Source organism: Staurois parvus, unplaced genomic scaffold, assembly GCF_062004578.1.
Source record: "Staurois parvus isolate SC_StPar_1 unplaced genomic scaffold, SC_StPar_1.0 ptg001838l, whole genome shotgun sequence".
In the NCBI taxonomy this organism is placed as follows: Eukaryota; Metazoa; Chordata; class Amphibia; order Anura; family Ranidae; genus Staurois; species Staurois parvus.
The window spans coordinates 48,591-73,525 of NW_028319634.1; the positions used below are offsets into that span (position 1 = coordinate 48,591).

The window sequence follows — 24,935 nt, forward strand, 5'->3', positions numbered from 1 at the left end:
GGCGCAAAATTTTCTGAGCCAGTTCGCCAAAGCCATGACCACCATACTGGACACGTGGCAAAAGGAACATTCGGCAGTGGTCCTTCTTCAATATGTGGATGACTTTCTCCTCTGTGCTGATGACCTGCCCACGGCTGAAGAAGCCTCAGAGAGTTTACTATGTTACTTGGCACACCAAGGTCCATTATAATGTCTCCATGGAATGTCTCCTATATAATGTCTCCATGGATGTCTCTCCTATAATGTCTCCATGGAATGTCTCCTATATAATGTCTCCATGGATGTCTCCTATATAATGTCTCCATGGATGTCTCTCCTATAATGTCTCCATGGATGTCTCTCCTATAATGTCTCCATGGATGTCTCTCCTATAATGTCTCCATGGATGTCTCTCCTATAATGTCTCCATGGAATGTCTCCTATATAATGTCTCCATGGATGTCTCCTATAATGTCTCCATGGATGTCTCCTATAATGTCTCCATGGAATGTCTCCTATATAATGTCTCCATGGATGTCTCCTATAATGTCTCCATGGATGTCTCCTATAATGTCTCCATGGAATGTCTCCTATATAATGTCTCCATGGATGTCTCCTATAATGTCTCCATGGAATGTCTCCTATATAATGTCTCCATGGATGTCTCTCCTATAATGTCTCCACGGATGTCTCTGGTATAATGTCTCCATGGATGTCTCTCCTATAATGTCTCCATGGATGTCTCTCCTATAATGTCTCCATGGATGTCTCTCCTATAATGTCTCCATGGATGTCTCTCCTATAATGTCTCCATGGAATGTCTCCTATATAATGTCTCCATGGATGTCTCCTATAATGTCTCCATGGATGTCTCCTATAATGTCTCCATGGAATGTCTCCTATATAATGTCTCCATGGATGTCTCCTATAATGTCTCCATGGAATGTCTCCTATATAATGTCTCCATGGATGTCTCCTATAATGTCTCCATGGAATGTCTCCTATATAATGTCTCCATGGATGTCTCTCGTATAATGTCTCCACGGATGTCTCTGGTATAATGTCTCCATGGATGTCTCTGGTATAATGTCTCCATGGATGTCTCTGGTATAATGTCTCCATGGATGTCGATCATACAATACATTCCCTTAGTGCCCTCTGTGAGGCCTGGTCTGTGCCATTGAGATGTTGGGTCTTTGTGTGCTGAAGATGTGGCCGGTTGGAGAAACACTTTCCCTTGTGATGTAAGGAGAGGACTCCTGGTATCCATGTACCTCATGGCTGTAACAGTCATACATGTATAATATTTGTGGTACTCCCTGACCCCTGAGGAAGAATATAAAAAAGATTTGAAACGCGTTGTGTTACCCAGTGATTGGACTTTTATTATTACAAAGACAGTGATGACATGACATACGTCTGACCTGGTCTGGAATGGGTGACCACGGATATGAATGTCTATATGGACTGGGAGTTTGTCCTGTAGTACCCACCATGGTTTTATTGTTCCCTCTAGTCAGTTTTATATATCTTCATAATAAACCGAAGAGATTTTATACTATTTTGTTGCCTTCAAAGTCCCAACAGAAGTTTTTTGGTATAAATTAATAAGGATTATAGGGATGGTAGCAGACACCAGAAACTCGTTCTTCATTTTGAACAGTTCCTGCCTCAGGGTGACAACTCTGATCCTCTCCAGATACAGCCCAGTGATAGTTATGTTGTGATGGCCACCCAGATGCCCAGGGAAGAACGACTTCCCCACCTCCGTGCTTGTACAAATGAAGATGTCTGTTTTTTTCTGAGACGTACCAGTTTTTGAATACGACTCTAAGCCTGGCCTCAGGTTCTGTGCCGTAATAAAAGGATAACTCGTGGTCGTCATTGGATTTCAACTGCCTGATTTCTAAAGTGTCAGAATTATCAATGTAGATCAGGTCGTCTTTTCCATCCATGGCAAAGTTATTTATCATTTTTGTGCCGGTGGCACCTATGAGGTTATACACATCTTTTCCTTCTCCTCCGTGAAGAACGTCGTATCCTCGCATTGGTTGGAGAAGATCGTTGCCTCCTGCACCATAGAGGTAATTGTTGTCATTGTCTCCTATAAGAATGTCATTATAGCTGGAGCCCAGTATATTCTCCATGCCAAAGTAGAGGTCTCCTTCAGCGTCTGCACCTGAGCCCAACCCAAGATGCAAACTGACAAACACACCGGATTCACTGCTGATGTTCCCTAAGAACAATAAGGTATCTGATCCCGTTCCTCCATACACTGTATCAGCTCCTGGACCTGGATAGAAAAGGTCATTCCCTGCTTCACCCAGGATGAGGTCATCTCCTTCACCACCATGGATCTGGTCATCTCCAGGTCCACCTGAAAGGTAGTCTTTCCCCCCCGACCCTTGAAGGACATCACTCCCATCTTCACCATAGAGTACATCTGTATTTTTACCCCCTAGAATTGTGTTATTCAAAGCATTGCCATCAATGAAGTTTCTTTCCTGGAGAGATCCGTACACCGTTGTCAAGGAATGAAGAATTCCTGCTGAGAGATTGACATGCAACTCTTCATTGAGAAGCCTGTAGTCTGTAAATAAAGGCTGAATCTCAAATTTCTCCTCTGAAAAGGTGAACCACACATCATTGGTCTGCACTATCAAATGTCTGTAATCTTCACTTATGCCAAAGTGAAGAAGGTGACATTCCCATTTGGCAACTGACGGGGCAGTTATCACCATGTGCTTAATGGCTGGAACAGTAGTGTCTTGTATTACATACTGGATGTCTTTAAAGTTGACGTCAAGAACAAGATAATCCACTCTCTGGTCAGTTGCGTAATTGTTGATCTCATAAATGCCTTTGTAATTTTGTCTTAGTTGGTAGGTGTCTCTGCCATTGTCTCCACTCATTGATGCTCCATTTGTCCCTGGGTCAATGTAGTTGTCTTTATCATTCCCAGATATAGCAATGTATCTAGGAGGCCCAATTATCTTGGTCGCCCCTTCATATATGCCAGAACTGGTGACTAGAACGTCCATAGGCAATGTATCCCTGGAGTTATCTACGGCATATATAACGGGTTGGGTTCCACTGGGAATGCTGAAGACTACTCCATCCTCTGTCCGCATCTGTAAATGTCTGGATCGTTCTGATACGAACCAATTCTCTAACAGAATTTTACAATTTTCACTACTAATCTCAAGACTAGAAGATGCAATTCTTAAGGTACACCTTTGTACATAATGTTGGGGGGTTTGGAATCTCAGTTTGCTGTATTTCTCCTTAATATAAAGAACATCCATCTGCCCATCCTCTGCATAATTATCAATGTAGATGGGATCTGGGCCACACCCAATGATATACGTATCACTGCCCTCTCCTCCAATTAAATGGCCTCCACCTTGTCCTTTCTGAATGAAGTTTGCTCTACTGTTTCCTTGAATGAAATCAAAGTATAAGGAGCCAATCACAGTCATTATATGCTCATTTCCTGGAAAGGAATTTAGGTTCATATTTACTCCTTCTTTGGAGTCACTATAGTCTATCATCAGTAGGATGATTTCTGGCTCTGCCGTTGTATTGGAAACCTGAAACACTACAAAATCTTTGGTTTTGAATATGATGTGCTGCCATTGCCATCCTCTCTTCCAATCCTTGATGATGACACAGCCCTTCCCATTGGAGTCCCATATCTTCAGAGAATATGGGGGCACTAAAGTCACTTTTAGACTGGCAAGCTCTATAGGCAGCTCCACTATGTCCATCTGGTCATCATTGGCATAATTATCAATGGTCTCACAGCTCCCCTTTTCTTGTATAATGTACATGTCTTTTCCTTCTCGACCAGCAATAGTATTTACACCACCTCGCCCCTGAATCACGTTATTCAGCTGGTTCCCATTTATGACTTCACCAAAGTCTGTCCCGATGACAGTAACTACTGTCTTCCAATCCGAGCTTTGCAGGTCAATGTTCCTGGAAGAATCTTGACTTGAAAAATCCAAAGTCACGGCCTGTAAATCAACATTTCCACTCAGCTGGACTTGTCCAACATCAAATAAAATCCCATCTGAACTTTTAAAGCTCATATGTTGGTATTCTTCTCCAAGAAACCATTTTTTAATCCATACTTCATGAAGATTGTTGTAGAAAAGCTTGAGATCGTTGTCTATTTTTCTGGCACTTATTAGCTGAAATGTAATGTTGAAAACTAAAAAGTCCATAATTTTGTCGGTTGCTTGATTACAAATCTCAGTTTTTCCTCCATCAAGGGGAATGTAGTAAACGTCTTGACCATTCCCACCATGGACAAAGCTCATCTGTGGCCCTAAAAAGAATATATCATTGCCATCTCTCCCATAAAGCTCATAGTGATATTTATCAAGAGTGTAAGAAAGGCCTTCAATGACATTTTGTTGCACAGCAAAGAAGCGGTTGGGTTTGGCATTGCCTATGTAGGTGCCATATAATGATTTGTCATCTAGAGTCATAGAGGAAATGACCTCCTCTTTTTTTAGAGGAATGAGCCAAAAAGCGGTTGCAGTTTTCTGTTGCATTTCAATTTTTACAGCTTCCCCGATTCCCAAAACTAGATCATCAGTTTCACAATCATTCTCAAACGGGATCTCATTTTCAGTTCTTTTTGAAGTAGCCGGATCCGTCAGGGTGACAATCACTGAATTGTGGTCGGTTAGCTCAACTCTTAGGTTTCCACCATAGGCTGACTCTTCCCCTTGGGTAAAGTCTATCCTTTTGTGGCATACACCCCCATCCTTTTCATCAAAGATCTTGAAGTAGTTTTCAGCATTTTGTAGCTTGTGCACAGTGTCCATGCTCTTCCTATTCTCCTCTTCTAAGCTGTGAACGTTAGCAATCCATCCAAATACATTTACTTGTTTCAGTACGTCCAGAAAACCGTTGGCTACGTCTCTTATGGCTAGACCAACCCCTTTGATAACAGCCACAAATTTGTCCCATCCACTGGCATCTGGAGGTAAAGCATTAAGCTCGTGCCTAATCTCATTGTAGAGCGGATCAATAGCGAGACGTATTATAGTTAAAGCTACGGTTACTGGAAGCATTTCCGGACCAGCCAAGGTTGAGATAAATATAGTTTCATCAAGCATTGCATCCACTATTCCTATTGGACTGTCTTCCTTCAGATCCTCATATATATTAAAGACAGTAAAAGCTGCTGAGAGGACGGGGACTTCCCTAGCAGCACTACTAAGTTTAGACATACCACTTGTGAACTCTGCGGCTGCAGATTCCTCTAGACTTGTAGAGATCTTGGCTATTGATTTTTGAGCAACGTTGCCAACAAAATCATTGACTGCTGCATTAAGACCGACCAGTTCGGTTACTCCATGCACACCCTGCGCTAACATGACGCCTCCTTCCCATTTCCGTCCCTCAGCAAACATCTGGTTTACGGCTTGAAAACCCATCAAAGTCCCATAGATTCCCAAGCCGTGGTTGATTTTACTGGAAACCGAATGGCTTTCCCCAAAATATGAATTGAGTACATCTTCTGATTTGAAAGTGTCCTCCATGCCAGGTAATAAAATCTCCTTGGTTTCTGAAGGGTTTTCTTTATTCTGCAAAACTATCTTGACACCATCTTCATATCTCTCAACCGACTTAATTTTCTGGTATCTGGACAGGTCCTCTGGTGTCTGTTCTCGAATTTTGTTGGTTAGTTTATCCACGAATAGTTTCCCGTCTTCCATCATCTTCAAGCGGAACTCTGTCTCAAGAGAATCTTCTCTGCCTTGCTTTTCGATGGTTAGAAGATCCTTTCTTGTATCTTCTGATAAAGGCTGTTGCCGTGGTTGTCTCTCAACGTTTATGTTGTCTAATTCTTGAATCTCACCCCACATTTTTGTTTTCACATCAGCTAATGTCATTTCTATTGGTCGTCTGTTATTATCGGGATTGCTGTTAGAGTATTGTCCATTTTTCGTAGTTGTCCATTCTTTCATCACAGACAGAGTTTGCTTTCTAACTTGCTGTCCCACTTTCACATATCTCCTCCCAAGTCTATATTCCCCCAATGTCTCATAGTCTAGTCCTATAGCAGCGTGGTTTCCTGACCAAGTCTTCCCTGTTAGCATCGGGTTGTGCTTAACAAACTGGTCCCATGTTGGGTGAAGATCCCAGAGTTGGCGATTAGTGATAAACATATCCGGGTTTCTGACCGCCTCGGATACATGGGTGGCCAGAACAGCCATTCCATCATAGAGGTTAGTCCTCCCAATTTCACTCTCTTGGCCACTGATATATTGTTTCGCCATGTTCGCAAAACTTTCTGTGTGTAACATTTTTTTCATTTCTTTATAGGTGACATGACCTTTGTTTTCTTCTCTATTGTTCACATCATTAATATGTTCTATGACTTCTGCTAAGTCATTTTGGTTTGTTGTCCCATACAGGTTCACATAAAAGTCATTTAAATTTATACCATAGATGTAACTTTTAAAACGGAAATACTTTTTCTGCCCAATCATTTCACTTTCTATTCTGTTAAAAATTTCCCGAATATTCTGGTTTTTTTTTTGTCTTTCTGTTAGTTCACGCCATTTGTCTTTGAGAATAATATTGTTGTCCACTTCTATGCCATACATCAGTAACGCATCTCCATTTTGTAGTAGCAGTTTTCTTCTTCTGGAAGTTGACGTTTCTACGAGATACTTTATATTTTTTAACAAATCATCCAGGCTGTTTATGGTTTGAACCCTAAAATTTTCTTCAATCCCAGACGCCGTATGCACTGTTAGAAGTTCTGTATTCAGAGATTGAGTATCAGTGTTTGTAAAACGTTCTGTTATGGTGTCTTTGATAAACTGGCCGATGTTCTCATCTGGAATATGATATATCCTATTTTCCTCGGTATAATACAGAGGATCATTTGGAAATTTTCTTGGAGCAAGCGGGTCATACTCCACATCAAGGTTCACGTTCTTCTGCCACTCCGGGCTTCTTCCTGTTGTATCGCTCACTTCTCTCAGATTGTTGTCTTTGTCGAGGTAGAATTTGCGCTTGTGTGCTGGGTTGTATCTGCTCTCCAACTCTGGATCATCTGGGTCAATGGTCACTTTTCTTCCATCCTTTCCTACAATGACCTCAACTGTACGAACTGAAACCGAACCAACAAGGATTTGTTTGTCTTTCAGCCCTATCAAGATTTCTTTTACAAAGCCTTCCCCTTTATCCCCAGCTCCCACCATACAGGAAACAACACTTATTTCCGCAATGCTGCCTTGTTTTGAGGACCAGTGTAGAGGAGATGCTGGTCCCTGAAGTTTAATGAGGACTTCTGCCAGCTGTTTGGCCGTTTTCCAACCCACAGACAGCTGTCCTCCACTTTCTCTTCCATGTCCCACCACAGTAAATTTAGTGTTCTCAGTTATCTCAATAGTGTTGGTTCCTTTGGGTTTCACTACTTTGAACCCTCCAGATTGCTCATCCCATTCTAGAAGAGTTTTTGGACGGTTTCCGTGTGTTAACTTATTGTACAAGGAATCGGCAGCATTTTGGACGGTGTCTTCTTTCTCAAGTTGGATAATAATTTCACGGTCGAAATCATCAAGCTGGGGGATTTCTGTAAAATCGAGGTCATCATTTCTGTTCGAGGAGCTGGCAGCTACCTGTGAAGAACACACATGAGAAGAGACTTCTAAATGACTGCACAATGCCTATTAATGGGGTCTATCATATGATAAAAATGATAAAATGGTGACGTCCTTTGTATTGGGGACTTATGTCAAGTCACTAAATTATTATTATTATTACACAGTATTTATAACCCACGCACATCTGTAATCTCTCCCTCTCCTCCGACACTTTCCCCTCCCCTCTGAAACATGCACACATCACCCCCATACTTAAAAAGCCCTCCTTGGACCCCAATGACCCGAACAACCTCAGACCCATCTCCCTGCTCCCATTTACATCTAAACTCCTCGAGCGCCTCGTCTACACCCGCCTATGCTCTCACCTCACTGACAACAACCTCCTCGATTTCCTCCAGTCTGGCCTCTGCCCCCTACACTCCACCGAAACTGCCTTACTCAAACTCTCCAACGACCTGCTAACCGCCAAAGCCAATGGCCACTACTTAGTGCTCCTACTCCTTGACCTCTCCGCGGCCTTCCACACAGTCCACCACCCCCTCCTCCTCAAAAAACTACACTCCCTCGGCCTCACAGATTCTGCTCTCTCCTGGATCTCGTCCTACCTGTCACAACGCTCTTTCAGCGTTACCTATAATGCTACCACCTCCCCCTCACTCCCCCTCTCTGTTGGGGTCCCTCAAGGCTCTGTCCTCGGGCCCCTTCTCTTCTCCATCTACACCTCCTCCCTTGGCCAACTCATACACTCTCACGGCTTCAACTACCACCTCTATGCCGACGACACACAAATCTATCTCTCAACCCCCCACCTCACCCCCTCGGTCTCCACCCCCCACCTCACCCCCTCGGTCTCCGCCCAAATCACACACCTACTGAGCGACATATCAGACTGGATGTCGCTCCACTTCCTTAAACTGAACCTCTCCAAAACCGAGCTCCTTGTCTTCCCCCCAGCCCGGACACCCCCCCCATTGACTTCTTCATCACATCCAACAACGCCACCATCAAACCCGCCCTGCAGGCCAGAGTACTTGGTGTCATTCTGGACTCCAACCTATCCTTCCAGCCACAAGTCCAATCTTTAACTAACTTGTGCAGACTCCGCCTCCGCAACATGCAGACTCCACCTCCGCAACATGCAGACTCCACCTCCGCAACATGCAGACTCTACCTCCGCAACATGCAGACTCCACCTCTGCAACATGCAGACTCCACCTCCGCAACATGCAGACTCCACCTCTGCAACATGCAGACTCCACCTCTGCAACATCGCCAAAATCCGCACGTTCCTAACCCCAGAAACCACTAAACAGCTCATCCACTCCCTCATATCACGACTCAACTACTGCAACTCCCTCCTCACTGGCCTGCCTCGCCGCTGGCTATCCCCGCCCCAGTCCATCCTGAATACGGCTGCCAGACTCATTCACCTTTCCAACCGCTCCGTCTCCGCCACCCCCCTCTGCCAATCCCTCCACTGGCCTCCATTCAGTGTCCTCCACCCTCCTCTGCCAATCCCTCCACTGGCCTCCACTCAGTGTCCTCCACCCCTCTCTGCCAATCCCTCCACTGGCCTCCAATCAGTGTCCTCCACCCCTCTCTGCCAATCCCTCCACTGGCTTCCACTCAGTGTCCTCCATCCCTCTCTGCCAATCCCTCCACTGGCTCCATTCAGTGTCCTCCACCCCTCTCTGCCAATCCCTCCACCGACCTCCATGCTGTGTCCTCCACCCCTCTCTGCCAATCCCTCCACTGGCCTCCACTCAGTGTCCTCCACCCCCCTTTGCCAATCCCTCCACTGGCCTCCACTCAGTGTCCTCCACCCCTCTCTGCCAATCCCTCCACTGGCCTCCACTCAGTGTCCTCCACCCTTCTCTGCCAATCCCTCCACTGGCCTCCATTCAGTGTCCTCCACCCCCCTCTGCCAATCCCTCCACTGGCTTCCGATTGCACAACGGATCAAATTCAAAATCCTAACACTGACGTACAAAGCCGTCCACCATACTGCCCCGAACTACATCACCGACCTAATATCCAAGTACCACCCAACACGCACACTCCGCTCCTCACAAGACCTCCTTCTCTCTAGTTCCCTGGTCTCCTCCTCTCATGCCCGCCTCCAGGATTTCTCCAGGGTGTCACCCATCCTCTGGAACTTCCTGCCCCAACCCATCAGATTATCACCTACTCTCCTCTCCTTTAGGCGCACCCTGAAAACCCATCTCTTCAGGGAAGCCTACCCCACCCCCTGCTAACCTGCCGACCTCCTCCACTCTTCCTACCACTCCATCCCCCACAGCTATCTCCTCCTGTGCCACCATCCCCTCCCTCCTAGATTGTAAGCTCCAAGGATCAGGGCCCTCGATCCCCTCGTGTATCACATTGTATTGGTATTGTTCTGTCACATGTTCTGTCCCCCTTTGTAATGTACAGCGCTGAGCCAACTATCGGCGCTTTATAAATATTGTATAATAATAATAATGAAGGCCGGTGAGTACATCTTCTCTTGCAGGACGTTGCCTTCTGTGCCGACAGGGTCTGTTTCATATGATATAGTCTTCTAAAAGGAGCTACATAGGAAGCTGAGTCTGCTAGGCTCGTTAGCTACCCCAGTGCTCTGGGAATCCTTCGTCATGGACTCTATGAACCAGGTAAACAGGACCTAGTATCAGATATATGTTTTCTCAATAATGGCAAACATGCACATGTGTCCTAGTCCTCCCCTGACAATACCTTCATCTGATCTCCTCTCCAGAAGGATGAAGCCATCCTTGTTCAGACATCGATTTATGTCACCATCTACTCCCTGGACCAAGATGGCCGCTCGGAGGTGACACCATCATGTAAATCCCCATGTCTGCACTTCTTCTCTCCTATTAGCAGCTTTTGTCTGTAAAATACACATTGCAGTTTGCTGCTCCCCATCGCTCCCCATAGGCACCGCCAATGACAGTACAGCCTGGATTGCTTACATCTCAAGAAGAAGGAATCTGAGCGAGCTCCAGCCTGTCGGCGTCATCAGAACTTCTAGTTGTCAGACTGACAGCATACTATAGGACCCTAGTGTCCAACCTGCGGCCCGGGGGCCACATGCGGCCCTTTGCAGACCTCAGCAGACAGTAATGGAAGCATTCCTTTACAGCGAGCCTATAGTGACAGTAATCCGGCAGCTCTATGTATCATGGCTCCCGTCTCTACCTCCTGAGATGTGTCTCCAGTCTCTACCTCCTGAGATGTGTCTCCAGTCTCTACCTCCTGGGATGTGTCTCCAGTCTCTCTACCTCCTGGGATGTGTCTCCAGTCTCTCTACCTCATGGGATGTGTCTCCAGTCTCTACCTCCTGGGATGTGTCTCCAGTCTCTACCTCCTGGGATGTGTCTCCAGTCTCTACCTCCTGGGATGTGTCTCCAGTCTCTCTACCTCATGGGATGTGTCTCCAGTCTCTCTACCTCCTGGGATGTGTCTCCAGTCTCTACCTTCTGGAATGTGTCTCCAGTCTCTACCTCCTGGGATGTGTCTCCAGTCTCTACCTCATGGGATGTGTCTCCAGTCTCTACCTCATGGGATGTGCCTCCAGTCTCTACCTCATGGGATGTGCCTCCAGTCTCTACCTCATGGGATGTGCCTCCAGTCTCTACCTCATGGGATGTGTCTCCAGTCTCTACCTCATGGGATGTGTCTTCAGTCTCTCTTTATCTCCTGGGATGTGTCTCCAGTCTCTCTCTATCTCCTGAGATGTGTCTCCAGTCTCTCTCTATCTCCTGAGATGTGTCTCCAGTCTCTCTCTATCTCCTGGGATGTGTCTCCAGTCTCACTATCTCCTGGGATGTCTCCAGTCTCACTATCTCCTGGGATGTCTCCAGTCTCACTATCTCCTGGGATGTCTCCAGTCTCACTATCTCCTGGGATGTCCCCAGTCTCTCTATCTCCTGGGATGTGTCTCCAGTCTCTCTCTCTCTATCTCCTGGGATGTGTCTCCAGTCTCTCTCTCTCTATCTTCTGGGATGTGTCTCCAGTCTCTCTATCTCCTGGGATGTGTCTCCAGTCTATCTCCTGGGATGTGTCTCCAGTCTCTCTATCTCCTGGGATGTGTCTCCAGTCTCTCTCTCTATCTCCTGGGATGTGTCTCCAGTCTCTCTCTCTATCTCCTGGGACGTGTCTCCAGTCTCTCTATCTCCTGGGACGTGTCTCCAGTCTCTATATCTCCTGGGATGTGTCTCCATTTTCTTTATCTCCTGGGATGTGTCTCCAGTCTCTCTCTCTAACTCCTGAGATGTGTCTCCAGTCTCTCTCTATCTCCTGGGATGTGTCTCCAGTCTCTCTCTCTATCTCCTGGGATGTGTCTCCAATCTCTCTCTATCTCCTGGGATTTGTCTCCAGTCTCTCTCTCTCTCCTGGGATGTGTCTCCAGTCTCTCTCTCTCTCTCCTGGGATGTGTCTCCAGTCTCTCTATCTCCTGGGATATGTCTCCAGTTTCTCTCTACCTCCTGGGATGTGTCTCCAGTCTCTCTCCTGGGATGTGTCTCCAGTCTCTCTCCTGGGATGTGTCTCCAGTCTCTCTATCTCCTGGGATGTGTCTCCAGTCTCTCTCTCTCCTAGGATGTGTCTCCAGTCTCTCTCTCCTGGGATGTGTCTCCAGTCTCTCTCTCTCTCTCCTGGGATGTGTCTCCAGTCTCTCTCTACCTCCTGGGATGTGTCTCCAGTCTCTCTATCTTCTGGGATGTGTCTCCAGTCTCTCTATCTCCTGGATGTGTCTCCAGTCTCTCTCTCCTGGGATGTGTCTCCAGTCTCTCTCTACCTCCTGGGATGTGTCTCCAGTCTCTATATCTCCTGGGATGTGTCTCCAGTTTCTCTATCTTCTGGGATGTGTCTCCAGTCTCTCTCTATCTCCTGGGATGTGTCTCCAGTCTCTCTCTATCTCCTGGGATGTGTCTCCAGTCTCTCTCTATCTCCTGGGATGTGTCTCCAGTTTCTCTCTCTCCTGGGATGTGTCTCCAGTTTCTCTTTCTCCTGGAATGTGTCTCCAGTTTCTCTCTCTCTCCTGGAATGTGTCTCCAGTCTCTCTACCTCATGGGACGTTTCTCCAGTCTCTCTCTCTCTCCTGGGATGTGTCTCTAGTCTATCTCTATCTCTTGGGATGTGTCTCTAGTCTCTGTATCTCCTAGGATGTGTCTCCAGTCTCTCTCTCTCTCCTGGGATGTGTCTCCAGTCTCTCTCTATCTCCTGGGATGTGTCTCTAGTCTCTGTATCTCCTAGGGTGTGTCTCCAGTCTCTCTCTATCTCCTGGGATGTGTCTCTAGTCTCTCTCTCTCCTGTGATGTGTCTCCAGTCTCTGTATCTCCTGGAATGTGTCTCCAGTCTCTGATTGTCTTCTGTCCTATACTGAATATTATGGGTGGCCCTGTGGTGCTGTCAGGGGCCACAGTTGAGGCCCGTTATACCTGGTAAGTGGACAAGCACTGCTATAGGATGTATGAGCCATGGGTTATGCCTTTACAGGGCCCTGAAGTCAAACAGTTATTGTTAAAGTCTGGTTGTGAGACATCGCTCCCCTTGCAGGGGGTCCCCTCCCGTTTTTCCTAGGGGATGCTGATGTAGCGCCCCCCGACCTCAGGAAGCATGGGGGTTACCCCCAAAGACATGGAGGGCTGACATTTCACCTCAGGGTGCAGGTTTCTTGGCATGCTGGTGACGGACAGTGTAGAAAAATGGGCGCCGATCACTTTTAGAATGAAAATCTATGAGTTTTGTTGCTCAGAACAGTAGGAGGTTCAGGGAGAGGGACGGGGCACAGGACACCCTAACAAACAGCAGACCAGCAGGCAGTACAGGAAAAGAGTCCTTGAAGCGGAGTTCCACCCAAAAGGGGACGTTCTACTTTAAAGATTGGCCCCCCGCTCCCCATTAAGGATTGGCACCTTTGGGGAGCCGGTGGGAAAACTGCGATCACCTGACCTCCCCAAATATTTATACTTTCTCCCAGCATGCTCAGCAGCCAAAGGAATCTCCTGATTGGCTGAGAAAAGTATGCGTATTCACAACCCAGCTTTACTGCAGTTCATCCTACTAATGTAAAGGCAACAGTGCCACCCAGTGACAGAATGGAGTAACTACAGCTACACCAGGCTTAGGAGAAAACCCAAATGATCAAAAAGACTACAAATCATCCAGGTTATTACATTGCAGCTTAACAATTCAAAAAGAAAACTAATGCAGCCACCACATCTAATGATTGCTAAGGTGCAATATATGACATTTCTGGTTTTGGGTTTAATACCACTTTATTGATATTCTGGGTAACATTCATACTGACCCCCAAGAACTTGTTTGGGTACACAGGGTACCAGCTTCGCAGAATCCCTCCCACGCCGAGCCGAGTGACGTAATAGGCCACGTCCACATTTTTACAATCAAGGAGGACATTATTCGTGGAGCATGGCAAAGAGGCACTGTCATCATCGATGGAGCTACAATCCAGATCCTACCAGCCTGGTGCTGCCAAATGTCATTCCCACCACATCTGTAAAACCTCCATTAGATGCCTCCAAACAATGGGAACGGCATACAAAGGGACCTCCCTTCCCCCTCAACTATCCAAAAGGAGGACAATGCTTTATTCTCCAGACTCCGACACGACTGCCGACCCGCCATCACTGTATGGGCTGCGAGGAAATGATACCAAACTGGATGGATCTACCCAACGAACGGAGAGCGCAGGAAACACACCAACCAAGACCACAAAAGACAGAGGAGATGGTGTCCCACCACTCTCCACACATTGTGTCCCATCCAACCCCACGAATGAATGAGGACCACCACAGCAATTAGAATCCACCCCCATTCAGAGCTGAGATCCCAACAACCCCACCACTGCCTTATCTCCAGCTACAAGAGAAGAGCGCCATTGTACCGCCATCCTTTCCAGGGGCATACGGAGACCCCACACTTCCATTCACAGGAAGGGACTCCTCTTATCTCATGCTATTTACTTACCACGGGACACTCCCTACCCTCCTTCCACCCCAATCCCATACCCTGCACAGCTGCAGGATGACTTTCTATTGGTTCTCATACTGGCAATGGAGTTGTGTTATGGGAGCCTGCTGGAGACAGGAGCCAGTATGTTATTGGTTTGAGAAAAATGAAGACTAATGCAGCCACCACATATAAAGACTGTAAGATATGACATGTTTATGTTCTCGTGTTTAGTTATCCTATCAGGCTTGTTATGTTATCTGAATATAAAAAAATATAAATTGTGCCGAAACGTCCCCCTTTGTCTCCATGTTTGGGGAAAGCTTCCAGAGTCCAGCTCCTCTGAGGCGTGGTTCACACGGGACCGCAGGCAGTGGGCTGGTTGTGGGAGGAGGAATATCTCCTGGTCCCGCAACCACCTGCCAGCTGAATCGTGCTGCTCTTGGAGGACACGCGGGGCTATCCTTCATTCTGATTGCCCCCCTCCCCGCATGTCAGCCCACAGCATGATCACCAGGGCAGGAACCACAAAGAACCCGCATGCTCAAACAAAAAGGTGGACCGGGCAGGAACCACAAAGAACCCGCATGCTCAAACAAAAGGTGGACCGGGGCAGGAACCACAAAGATCCCGCATGCTCAAACAAAAGGTGGACCGGGGCAGGAACCACAAAGATCCCGCATGCTCAAACAAAAGGTGGACCGGGGCAGGAATCTATATTTGCATTAAATGCAGGCACAGCAACCCATTCACAGGAACGCAGGGCCACACTGGTGGGAACCTCACCGCATACATCGCCTACATGCCAAACATCCATGTCCCTGTCAAGGCTTCCAGCCATGATCCTCGGGACCCGGGACATCCTGTCCTCTAAAGTATGAGATAAGATGGCGACCAACCTGCTCCATTGTGGTCCGATCATCCTGATTGGATGCCGCCGTCCACTGCCGTAAATTCTCATTTCCAAAACTGCAAAGAAATAGCAACAAATAAAGATTTTCAACTTCAAGATCGATGGGGGGGGGGGCAAAGGGCGGTAGTCTGACTCAGGTCCTTGTCCATAGTGGTGTCCCGGTACACGTGGCTCCTCTTTGCACTTCTATCAGGAGACCTCCAGAAGGCTGTGTGCTGCCCCCGCCTGTTCCTGTCCCTTCTATACAGCCGGGTGTGAGGGGCATTGCTCTGTAGTTTTAGGGAAGGAGGGGGGAATTCTAGACTACTTGTAGTGCCGGGTGCTCCTCAGATTGGGGGCAGTTACCCAACATGCCCACCCCTCAACACCAGCCCTAGAAGAACTAGACATAAGAAAGTAGTTAGGGTGCCATAGCATGCCCAAGCCTCCCCCTGGTGCTGCCCAGGACAACGTCAGACCCCCCCTCACTTCCTGTCTTGTTGAGAACAGTCATCGGGGCAAATAATGGGGTGAATCTCCCCAGCCGGGACACAGATCAAGGCTCTACCCTTCCACATGCTATAAAGACTACAAAACATGGCCTTCCCATAGACTTCAATGGAGGCTCTGCTGTGAGACGCAGTGACCTCCACCAGTCTGCCAACCTCAAACATGTCAATGGAGAGATGGAAAGAACACATCCCAGAGGCCATGACACCTACCGCTGGTCTTCTGCTGTCCTTCCTTGCCCAGAGATGAAGGATCTCAGATACTCCAAGTTCTCAAATGTTTGGGGTACTGAAAAAGAAGAACAATGATGAGAAAAGGATCAAAATGGTTCAAATAAACGTCAGGCGGGTGTGTAATCCTACCAGCTGATCAGCTTTACAGCAACAACAGGTAACAGAAAATGCACGCCCACCTGGCTACGCTTTGTGATGGCTACTTTGGGCCTATAATAACGTTCACCTTCTTGGGCCTACAATCATTTTTAATATTCTTGTGAACTTCTGATAGGGGTCTCAATTCCTGGAACCTATTTACCATTTGTTGCATCACCTCAACCCCCATCCACCCCCCATCCCCACCCCGTGAAGGTGTCCTGTAGGGGTTCATGACAGTAGGGAGCCGTCATTTCTAACATCTCCTAGGGAGTATTGTCATAGACTTTCCTGGGGGAACTGGCTTCCAAGGAGGTATGCTTCCTGGACTTTGGCTAAATTACAGTTGGCCAATGTCTTTCACAAATCACAGAGCCCCCCCCCTTGAACAGAAATGGCAGAATACTGGAACCTATTGAAGGGTGGGACTACCTGGAAGGGAGGGGGGGGTATGAAGGTCTGCCTCTGTGTCCCTTTCTTCCTTCTTCTGGGGCCCAGACCTCAGAACATCAGGATGTAATGTATCAGCATGGCTTGTCTAGAACTTCCCTTCCTGTAGTCATCTCTAATATTTGTTTTTGTAGTATCCTATCTTTTGATTGGTTCCATTAGTAACTACTTTTCTTTGCTGTGTAAATAAACCAGATCTTTATTTGTTGCCCAGTTGTCATCCTTTGTTGATATTGAGGATGAGGATTGGCTGAATTCCTGTATAGACAGAAGGTTGTGATGACTTATTACATTTATCATCTTAGATAGAACCAAGGGAACAAGTTCCGGAGAAACACCACCAAAACAGCTTCAGCAGCTCCACCGCTATCATCATTGATCTTCCAGATGACGGGATCTTCAGACTCACTCATCCTACTATCACAGCACCTCACTGTATGGGCCACTCCTGCCCTCCAGATCGGGGTCTCCCAGCTCCCTGGGTTCTCACAACCATCTCCGTAGCTCAGACTCCCTCCGTCCCCCTCTGTGGACTCGCTAGTCACTTCAGCTTTCTCAGTCTTGCTAGACATACGTAGCTGTCCTGACTCTTCCAGTGTTGAGGGCAAAAAGGTCCCCCAACATAGGGACTCATTTCCCGAGAAGGTCACCTCTCCCGGCTGGAGCTATCATCACACCAAGGCTGTCAGCAAAGGGAAGCAACTACCCTGAGCTATTGCCAAGCTTTTAATATAATTGCTGTGTGCACCTGGACATACACCCTGCTGGTCCTCAACAAGACCTGGACACACACCCTGCTGGTCCTCAACAAGACCTGGACACGCGCCCTGCTGGTCCTCAACAAGACCTGGACACGCTCCCTGCTGGTCCTCAACAAGACCTGGACACGCGCCCTGCTGGTCCTCAACAAGACCTGGACACGCACCCTGCTGGTCCTCAACAAGACCTGGACACGCGCCCTGCTGGTCCTCAACAAGACCTGGACACGCGCCCTGCTGGTCCTCAACAAGACCTGGACACACACCCTGCTGGTCCTCAACAAGACCTGGACACGCGCCCTGCTGGTCCTCAACAAGACCTGGACACGCGCCCTGCTGGTCCTCAACAAGACCTGGACACGCGCCCTGCTGGTCCTCAACAAGACCTGGACACGCGCCCTGCTGGTCCTCAACAAGACCTGGACACGCGCCCTGCTGGTCCTCAACAAGACCTGGACACGCGCCCTGCTGGTCCTCAACAAGACCTGGACACGCGCCCTGCTGGTCCTCAACAAGACCTGGACACGCGCCCTGCTGGTCCTCAACAAGACCTGGACACGCGCCCTGCTGGTCCTCAACAAGACCTGGACACGCGCCCTGCTGGTCCTCAACAAGACCTGGACACGCGCCCTGCTGGTCCTCAACAAGACCTGGACACGCGCCCTGCTGGTCCTCAACAAGACCTGGACATACAACCTGCTGGTCCTCAACAAGACCTGGACACACACCCTGCTGGTCCTCAACAAGACCTGGACACGCGCCCTGCTGGTCCTCAACAAGACCTGGACACACGCCCTGCTGGTCCTCAACAAGACCTGGACACGCGCCCTTCTGGTCCTCAACAAGACCTGGACATACACCCTGCTGGTCCTCAACAAGACCTGGACATACACCCTGCTGGTCCTCAACAAGACCTGGACATACAACCTGCTGGTCCTCAACAAGACCTGGACACACGCCCTGCTGGTCCTCAACAAGACCTGGACACGCGCCCTGCTGGTCCTCAACAAGACCTGGACACGCGCCCTGCTGGTCCTCAACAAGACCTGGACACGCGCCCTGCTGGTCCTCAACAAGACCTGGACACGCGCCCTGCTGATCCTCAACAAGCCCAGAACACGCGCCCTGCTGGTCCTCAACAAGACCTGGACACGCGCCCTGCTGGTCCTCAACAAGACCTGGACACGCGCCCTGCTGGTCCTCAACAAGACCTGGACACACGCCCTGCTGGTCCTCAACAAGACCTGGACACACGCCCTGCTGGTCCTCAACAAGACCTGGACACACGCCCTGCTGGTCCTCAACAAGACCTGGACACACACCCTGCTGGTCCTCAACAAGACCTGGACACGCGCCCTGCTGGTCCTCAAAAAGACCTGGACATACACCCTGCTGGTCCTCAACAATCCTCCAGCAGAACAAGAACAGGCCTGCTATAATCCCCAGACTATTTCTGTATGATCTAAATGTAGCAATGGTCCTATACTAGGAGGGGCCACATCACTAATGACCCAACCCAGGAAGTGACTCTCAGACGTCTCCAATATGAATCTTACCTTCATTTATGGTGTCCACTCCAGGAAAGGTCATCAGAAGAAGGAGCAGCCATGCCCCAGTGTGAGCCCAGGAAGTCTTCATGTCTGACCACCAACTTCCCGATCCACAGAAATCCCGGGAGATCCCAGCAGTGGTCAGTGAAGACTCTGCGGATCAATGATATCAATTATAGATCTGGAGATAAGTAGGCCGAGGGTGACCACACTATACAATACAATGCGGTCATCCTGCTGTCCGTGTCATGCATGCACATATGTGTCCATAGGGGGAGGGGCCGCACACATGTGTCCATAGGGGGAGGGGCCGCACATATGTGTCCATACAGGGAGGGGCCACACATATGTGTCCATAAGGGGAGGGGCTGCACATGTGTCCATAAGGGGAGGGGCCGCACATATGTGTCCATAGGGGGAGGGGCCGCACATATGTGTCCATACAGGGAGGGGCCACACATATGTGTCCATAAGGGGAGGGGCTGCACATGTGTCCATAAGGGGAGGGGCCGCACATATGTGTCCATAGGGGGAGGGGCCGCACATATGTGTCCATAGGGGGAGGGGCCGCACATATGTGTCCATAGGGGGAGGGGCCACATATGTGTCCATAGGGGGAGGGGCAGCATATATGTGTCCATAGGGGGAGGGGCACAGTGACTGAGCTGACAATACAGATCCCAGGAGATGGCAAGGCCTCCATCATGTGACCAGAGTGACAGCCAATCACAGTGGCCGCCTGATCAGACATTTCTTCACACTTCCTGGACATTCAGACTCCGATAAAAGGACTCCGGGACTCTCTTCTATCTATGGTGTCACATCCGGTCCCTGCAGGGTCTTCTCCCCCAGACTAAGGTCCTCTGACCTCCTCCAGACCAATGCAGGGTTCATAGCCCTGCACTGGATGTGGTGATGCAGAGGGACAGTCCACCGCCGGAGTATGGGGGAGCACCACACCAGGGAAGTAAAGTGTTTGTACTCTCTGTGACGGGAGTGACTTTGGGTGGGGGGCCCATGGAACACAGCTCACTTTGGGTGGGGGGCCCATGGAACACAGCCCCCTTTGGAGAGGTGGGGAGACCCCTGTCTCAGCTCCCTATATCCCTCTTATGTGTAAGTCCCCCTGTGCCTGTTAGGGGTACAGGGGGATCTGTCCTAATATTGGGGGGGGGGGGTTATGGATTGTTTGGTGTCATGTGACTGCATCCCATTGTTCTATTGTGTGTCTGGCTTGGGAGCAAACTATTATGGGATGTATGTGTTTGTGTATTGGCTTGGTGGGGGGTGTCTCCAGCAGCCTCCCTTCTGATGGGATCTACTAAATGTAGATTGCCCCGCCCTGTGTCATTATGCAGGGAGGGGGGATTGCCCCGCCCTGTGTCATTATGCAGGGAGGGGGGATTGCCCCGCCCTGTGTCATTATGCAGGGAAGGGGGATTGCCCGCCCTGTGTCATCATGCAGGGAGGGGGGATTGCCCCGCCCCGTGCCATTATGCAGGGAGGGGGGATTGCCCCGCCCCGTGTCATTATGCAGGGAGGGGGGATTGCCCCGCCCCGTGTCATTATGCAGGGAGGGGGGATTGCCCCGCCCCGTGTCATTATGCAGGGAGGGGGGATTGCCCCGCCCCGTGTCATTATGCAGGGAGGGGGGATTGCCCCGCCCCGTGTCATTATACAGGGAGGGGGGATTGCCCCGCCCCGTGTCATTATGCAGGGAGGGGGGATTGCCCCGCCCCGTGTCATTATGCAGGGAGGGGGGATTGCCCCCTGAGTGTATATATCTTGTATCTGTGTTCAAATAAAGGAGTCTATTTCCTGGTTTCCTTCAGGACTGGTGTCGTCTCCTCCTGTATGGTCTCTGTGGTGTCAGTGGTCGGTGTTCGGACAGATTGGTGTCGTCTAGTATGGTCAGCGGTGGTGTCAGTGGTCGGTGTTCGGACAGGGAAGCGGTATCCCAACGGTAGTACCCAGGTGCAGTCGGGGTCGGTTCTGTTACACTCTCCCCCGGAATAAATCATCGGGTTACCCTGCAGTGCGGGTTCAGGTACCCGGGGAGGAAATGACTGATCCCTGATAGACCCACAGATAGAAAGATCCATCCATTCACCAGCCACAGGGGGCGCTCCGAGCTCAGCCACACCTCATCTCCTCAGTCTATGGGGTGTAATATCATTCCACCCTGCAGACTGAGGACTGACACCAACCATGGGGCACTATTCCTCCCACTGACACCAATGATGGGGCAATATTCCTCCCACTGACACCAATGATGGGGCACTATTCCCCCCACTGACACCAATGATGGAGCACTATTCCTCCCACTGACACCAATGATGGGGCAATATTCCTCCCACTGACACCAAGGATGGGGCACTATTCCCCCCACTGACACCAATGATGGAGCACTATTCCTCCCACTGACACCAATGATGGGGCACTATTCCTCCCACTGACACCAATGATGGGGCACTATTCCCCCCACTGACACCAATGATGGGGCAATATTCCTCCCACTGACACCAACCATGGGGCACTATTCCTCCCACTGACACCAACCATGGGGCACTATTCCTCCCACTGACACCAATGATGGGGCACTATTCCTCCCACTGACACCAATGATGGGGCACTATTCCTCCCACTGATATCAATGATGGGGCACTATTCCTCCCACTGACACCAATGATGGGGCACTATTCCTCCCACTGACACCAATGATGGGGCACTATTCCTCCCACTGATACCAATGATGGAGCACTATTCCTCCCACTGACACCAATGATGGGGCACTATTCCTCCCACTGACACCAATGATGGGGCACTATTCCTCCCCCTGATACCAATGATGGGGCACTATTCCTCCCCCTGATACCAACGATGGGGCCGCTATTCCTCCCACTGACACCAGTGATGGGGCGCTATTCCTCCCACTGACATCAGTGATGGGGCACTATTCCCCCCACTGACAACAATGATGGGGCACTATTCCTCCCCCCACTGACACCAACGATGGGGCATTATTCCTCCCCCTGATACCAACGATGGGGCACTATTCCTCCCACTGACACCAGTGATGGGGGCGCTATTCCTCCCACTGACACCAGTGATGGGACACTTTTCCTCCCACTGACACCAGTGATGGGACACTTTTCCTCCCACTGACATCAGTGATGGGACACTTTTCCTCCCACTGACACCAATGATGGGGCACTATTCCCCCCACTGACACCAATGATGGGGCACTATTCCTCCCACTGACACCAATGATGGGGCACTATTCCTCCCACTGACACCAATGATGGGACACTATTCCTCCCACTGACACCAATGATGGGGCACTATTCCTCCCACTGACACCAACGATGGGGCACTATTCCTCCCACTGACACCAATGATGGGGCACTATTCCTCCCACTGACACCAATGATGGGGCACTATTCCCCCCACTGATACCAGTGATGGGGGCGCTATTCCTCCCACTGACACCAGTGATGGGACACTTTTCCTCCCACTGACACCAATGATGGGACACTATTCCTCCCACTGACACCAATGATGGGGCACTATTCCTCCCACTGATACCAGTGATGGGGGCGCTATTCCTCCCACTGACACCAGTGATGGGACACTTTTCCTCCCACTGACACCAGTGATGGGACACTTTTCCTCCCACTGACATCAGTGATGGGACACTTTTCCTCCCACTGACACCAATGATGGGGCACTATTCCTCCCACTGACACCAATGATGGGGCACTATTCCTCCCACTGACACCAATGATGGGGCACTATTCCTCCCACTGACACCAATGATGGGGCACTATTCCTCCCACTGACACCAATGATGGGGCACTATTCCTCCCACTGACACCAATGATGGGGCACTATTCCTCCCACTGACACCAATGATGGGGCACTATTCCTCCCATTGATACCAATGATGGGGCACTATTCCTCCCACTGACACCAATGATGGGGCACTATTCCTCCCACTGATACCAATGATGGGGGACTATTCCTCCCACTGACACCAATGATGGGGCATTATTCTTCCCACTGATACCAATGATGGGGCACTATTCCTCCCACTGACACCAATGATGGGGCACTATTCCTCCCACTGACACCAATGATGGGGCACTATTCCTCCCACTGACACCAATGATGGGGCACTATTCCTCCCACTGACACCAATGATGGGGCACTATTCCTCCCACTGACACCAATGATGGGGCACTATTCCTCCCACTGACACCAATGATGGGGCACTATTCCTCCCACTGACACCAATGATGGGGCACTATTCCTCCCACTGACACCAATGATGGGGCACTATTCCTCCCACTGACACCAATGATGGGGCACTATTCCTCCCACTGACACCAATGATGGGACACTATTCCTCCCACTGACACCAAGGATGGGGCACTATTCCTCCCACTGACACCAATGATGGGGCACTATTCCTCCCACTGACACCAATGATGGGACACTATTCCTCCCACTGACACCAATGATGGGGCACTATTCCTCCCACTGACACCAATGATGGGACACTTTTCCTCCCACTGACATCAGTGATGGGACACTTTTCCTCCCACTGACACCAATGATGGGGCACTATTCCCCCCACTGACACCAATGATGGGGCACTATTCCTCCCACTGACACCAATGATGGGGCACTATTCCTCCCACTGACACCAATGATGGGACACTATTCCTCCCACTGACACCAATGATGGGGCACTATTCCTCCCACTGACACCAGTGATGGGACACTTTTCCTCCCACTGACACCAATGATGGGACACTTTTCCTCCCACTGACACCAGTGATGGGACACTTTTCCTCCCACTGACACCAATGATGGGGCACTATTCCTCCCACTGACACCAATGATGGGGCACTATTCCTCCCACTGACACCAATGATGGGGCACTATTCCTCCCACTGACACCAATGATGGGGCACTATTCCTCCCACTGACACCAATGATGGGGCACTATTCCTCCCATTGATACCAATGATGGGGCACTATTCCTCCCACTGACACCAATGATGGGGCACTATTCCTCCCACTGACACCAATGATGGGGCATTATTCTTCCCACTGACACCAATGATGGGGCACTATTCCTCTCACTGACACCAATGATGGGGCACTATTCCTCCCACTGACACCAATGATGGGACACTATTCCTCCCACTGACACCAATGATGGGGCGCTATTCCTCACACTGACACCAATGATGGGGCACTATTCCTTCCACTGACACCAATGATGGGGCGCTATTCCTCCCACTGACACCAACGATGGGGCACTATTCCTCCCACTGACACCAATGATGGGGCACTATTCCTCCAACTGACACCAATGATGGGGCACTATTCCTCCCACTGACACCAATAATGGGACACTATTCCTCCCACTGACACCAAGGATGGGGCACTATTCCTCCCACTGACACCAATGATGGGGCACTATTCCTCCCACTGACACCAATGATGGGACACTATTCCTCCCACTGACACCAATGATGGGACACTATTCCTCCTACTGACACCAATGATGGGGCACTATTCCTCCCACTGACACCAATAATGGGACACTATTCCTCCCACTGACACCAATGATGGGACACTATTCCTCCCACTGACACCAATAATGGTGCACTAATCCACTTACTGACACCAATGATGGGGCACTATTCCCCCCACTGACACCAATGATGGGGCACTATTCCTCCCACTGACACCAATGATGGGGCACTATTCCTCCCACTGACACCAATGATGGGACACTATTCCCC

The 24,935-nt window shown here is 49.6% G+C and overlaps 1 protein-coding gene across 1 annotated transcript; it reads right to left on the reverse strand.

Annotated features, from left to right (window-relative positions):
• Positions 1-1,398: 1,398 nt before the first annotated feature.
• Positions 1,399-19,268, reverse strand: LOC149434090 (uncharacterized). Its single transcript, XM_089664106.1, has 4 exons — positions 19,126-19,268; positions 16,203-16,278; positions 15,488-15,557; positions 1,399-7,628 (listed from the first exon to the last, which is right to left on the reverse strand). Exons 1-4 carry the CDS (start codon positions 19,205-19,207, stop codon positions 1,584-1,586), a joined length of 6,273 nt encoding a protein of 2,090 aa, XP_089520232.1. The 5' UTR covers positions 19,208-19,268; the 3' UTR covers positions 1,399-1,583.
• Between the last annotated feature and the right edge of the window lie 5,667 nt (positions 19,269-24,935).

What these genes read in the sequence shown, in the direction of transcription:
- LOC149434090 (XM_089664106.1), bottom strand. Translation starts at nt 19,207, where the DNA reads ATGAAGACTTCCTGGGCTCACACTGGGGCATGGCTGCTCCTTCTTCTG. An exon ending in AGGACAGCAGAAGACCAGCG is followed by an intron (nt 15,558 to 16,202) that starts GTAGGTGTCATG and finishes ATTTCTTTGCAG; the next exon opens with TTTTGGAAATGAGAATTTAC. An exon ending in ATCGGACCACAATGGAGCAG is followed by an intron (nt 7,629 to 15,487) that starts GTTGGTCGCCAT and finishes TGTTCTTCACAG; the next exon opens with GTAGCTGCCAGCTCCTCGAA.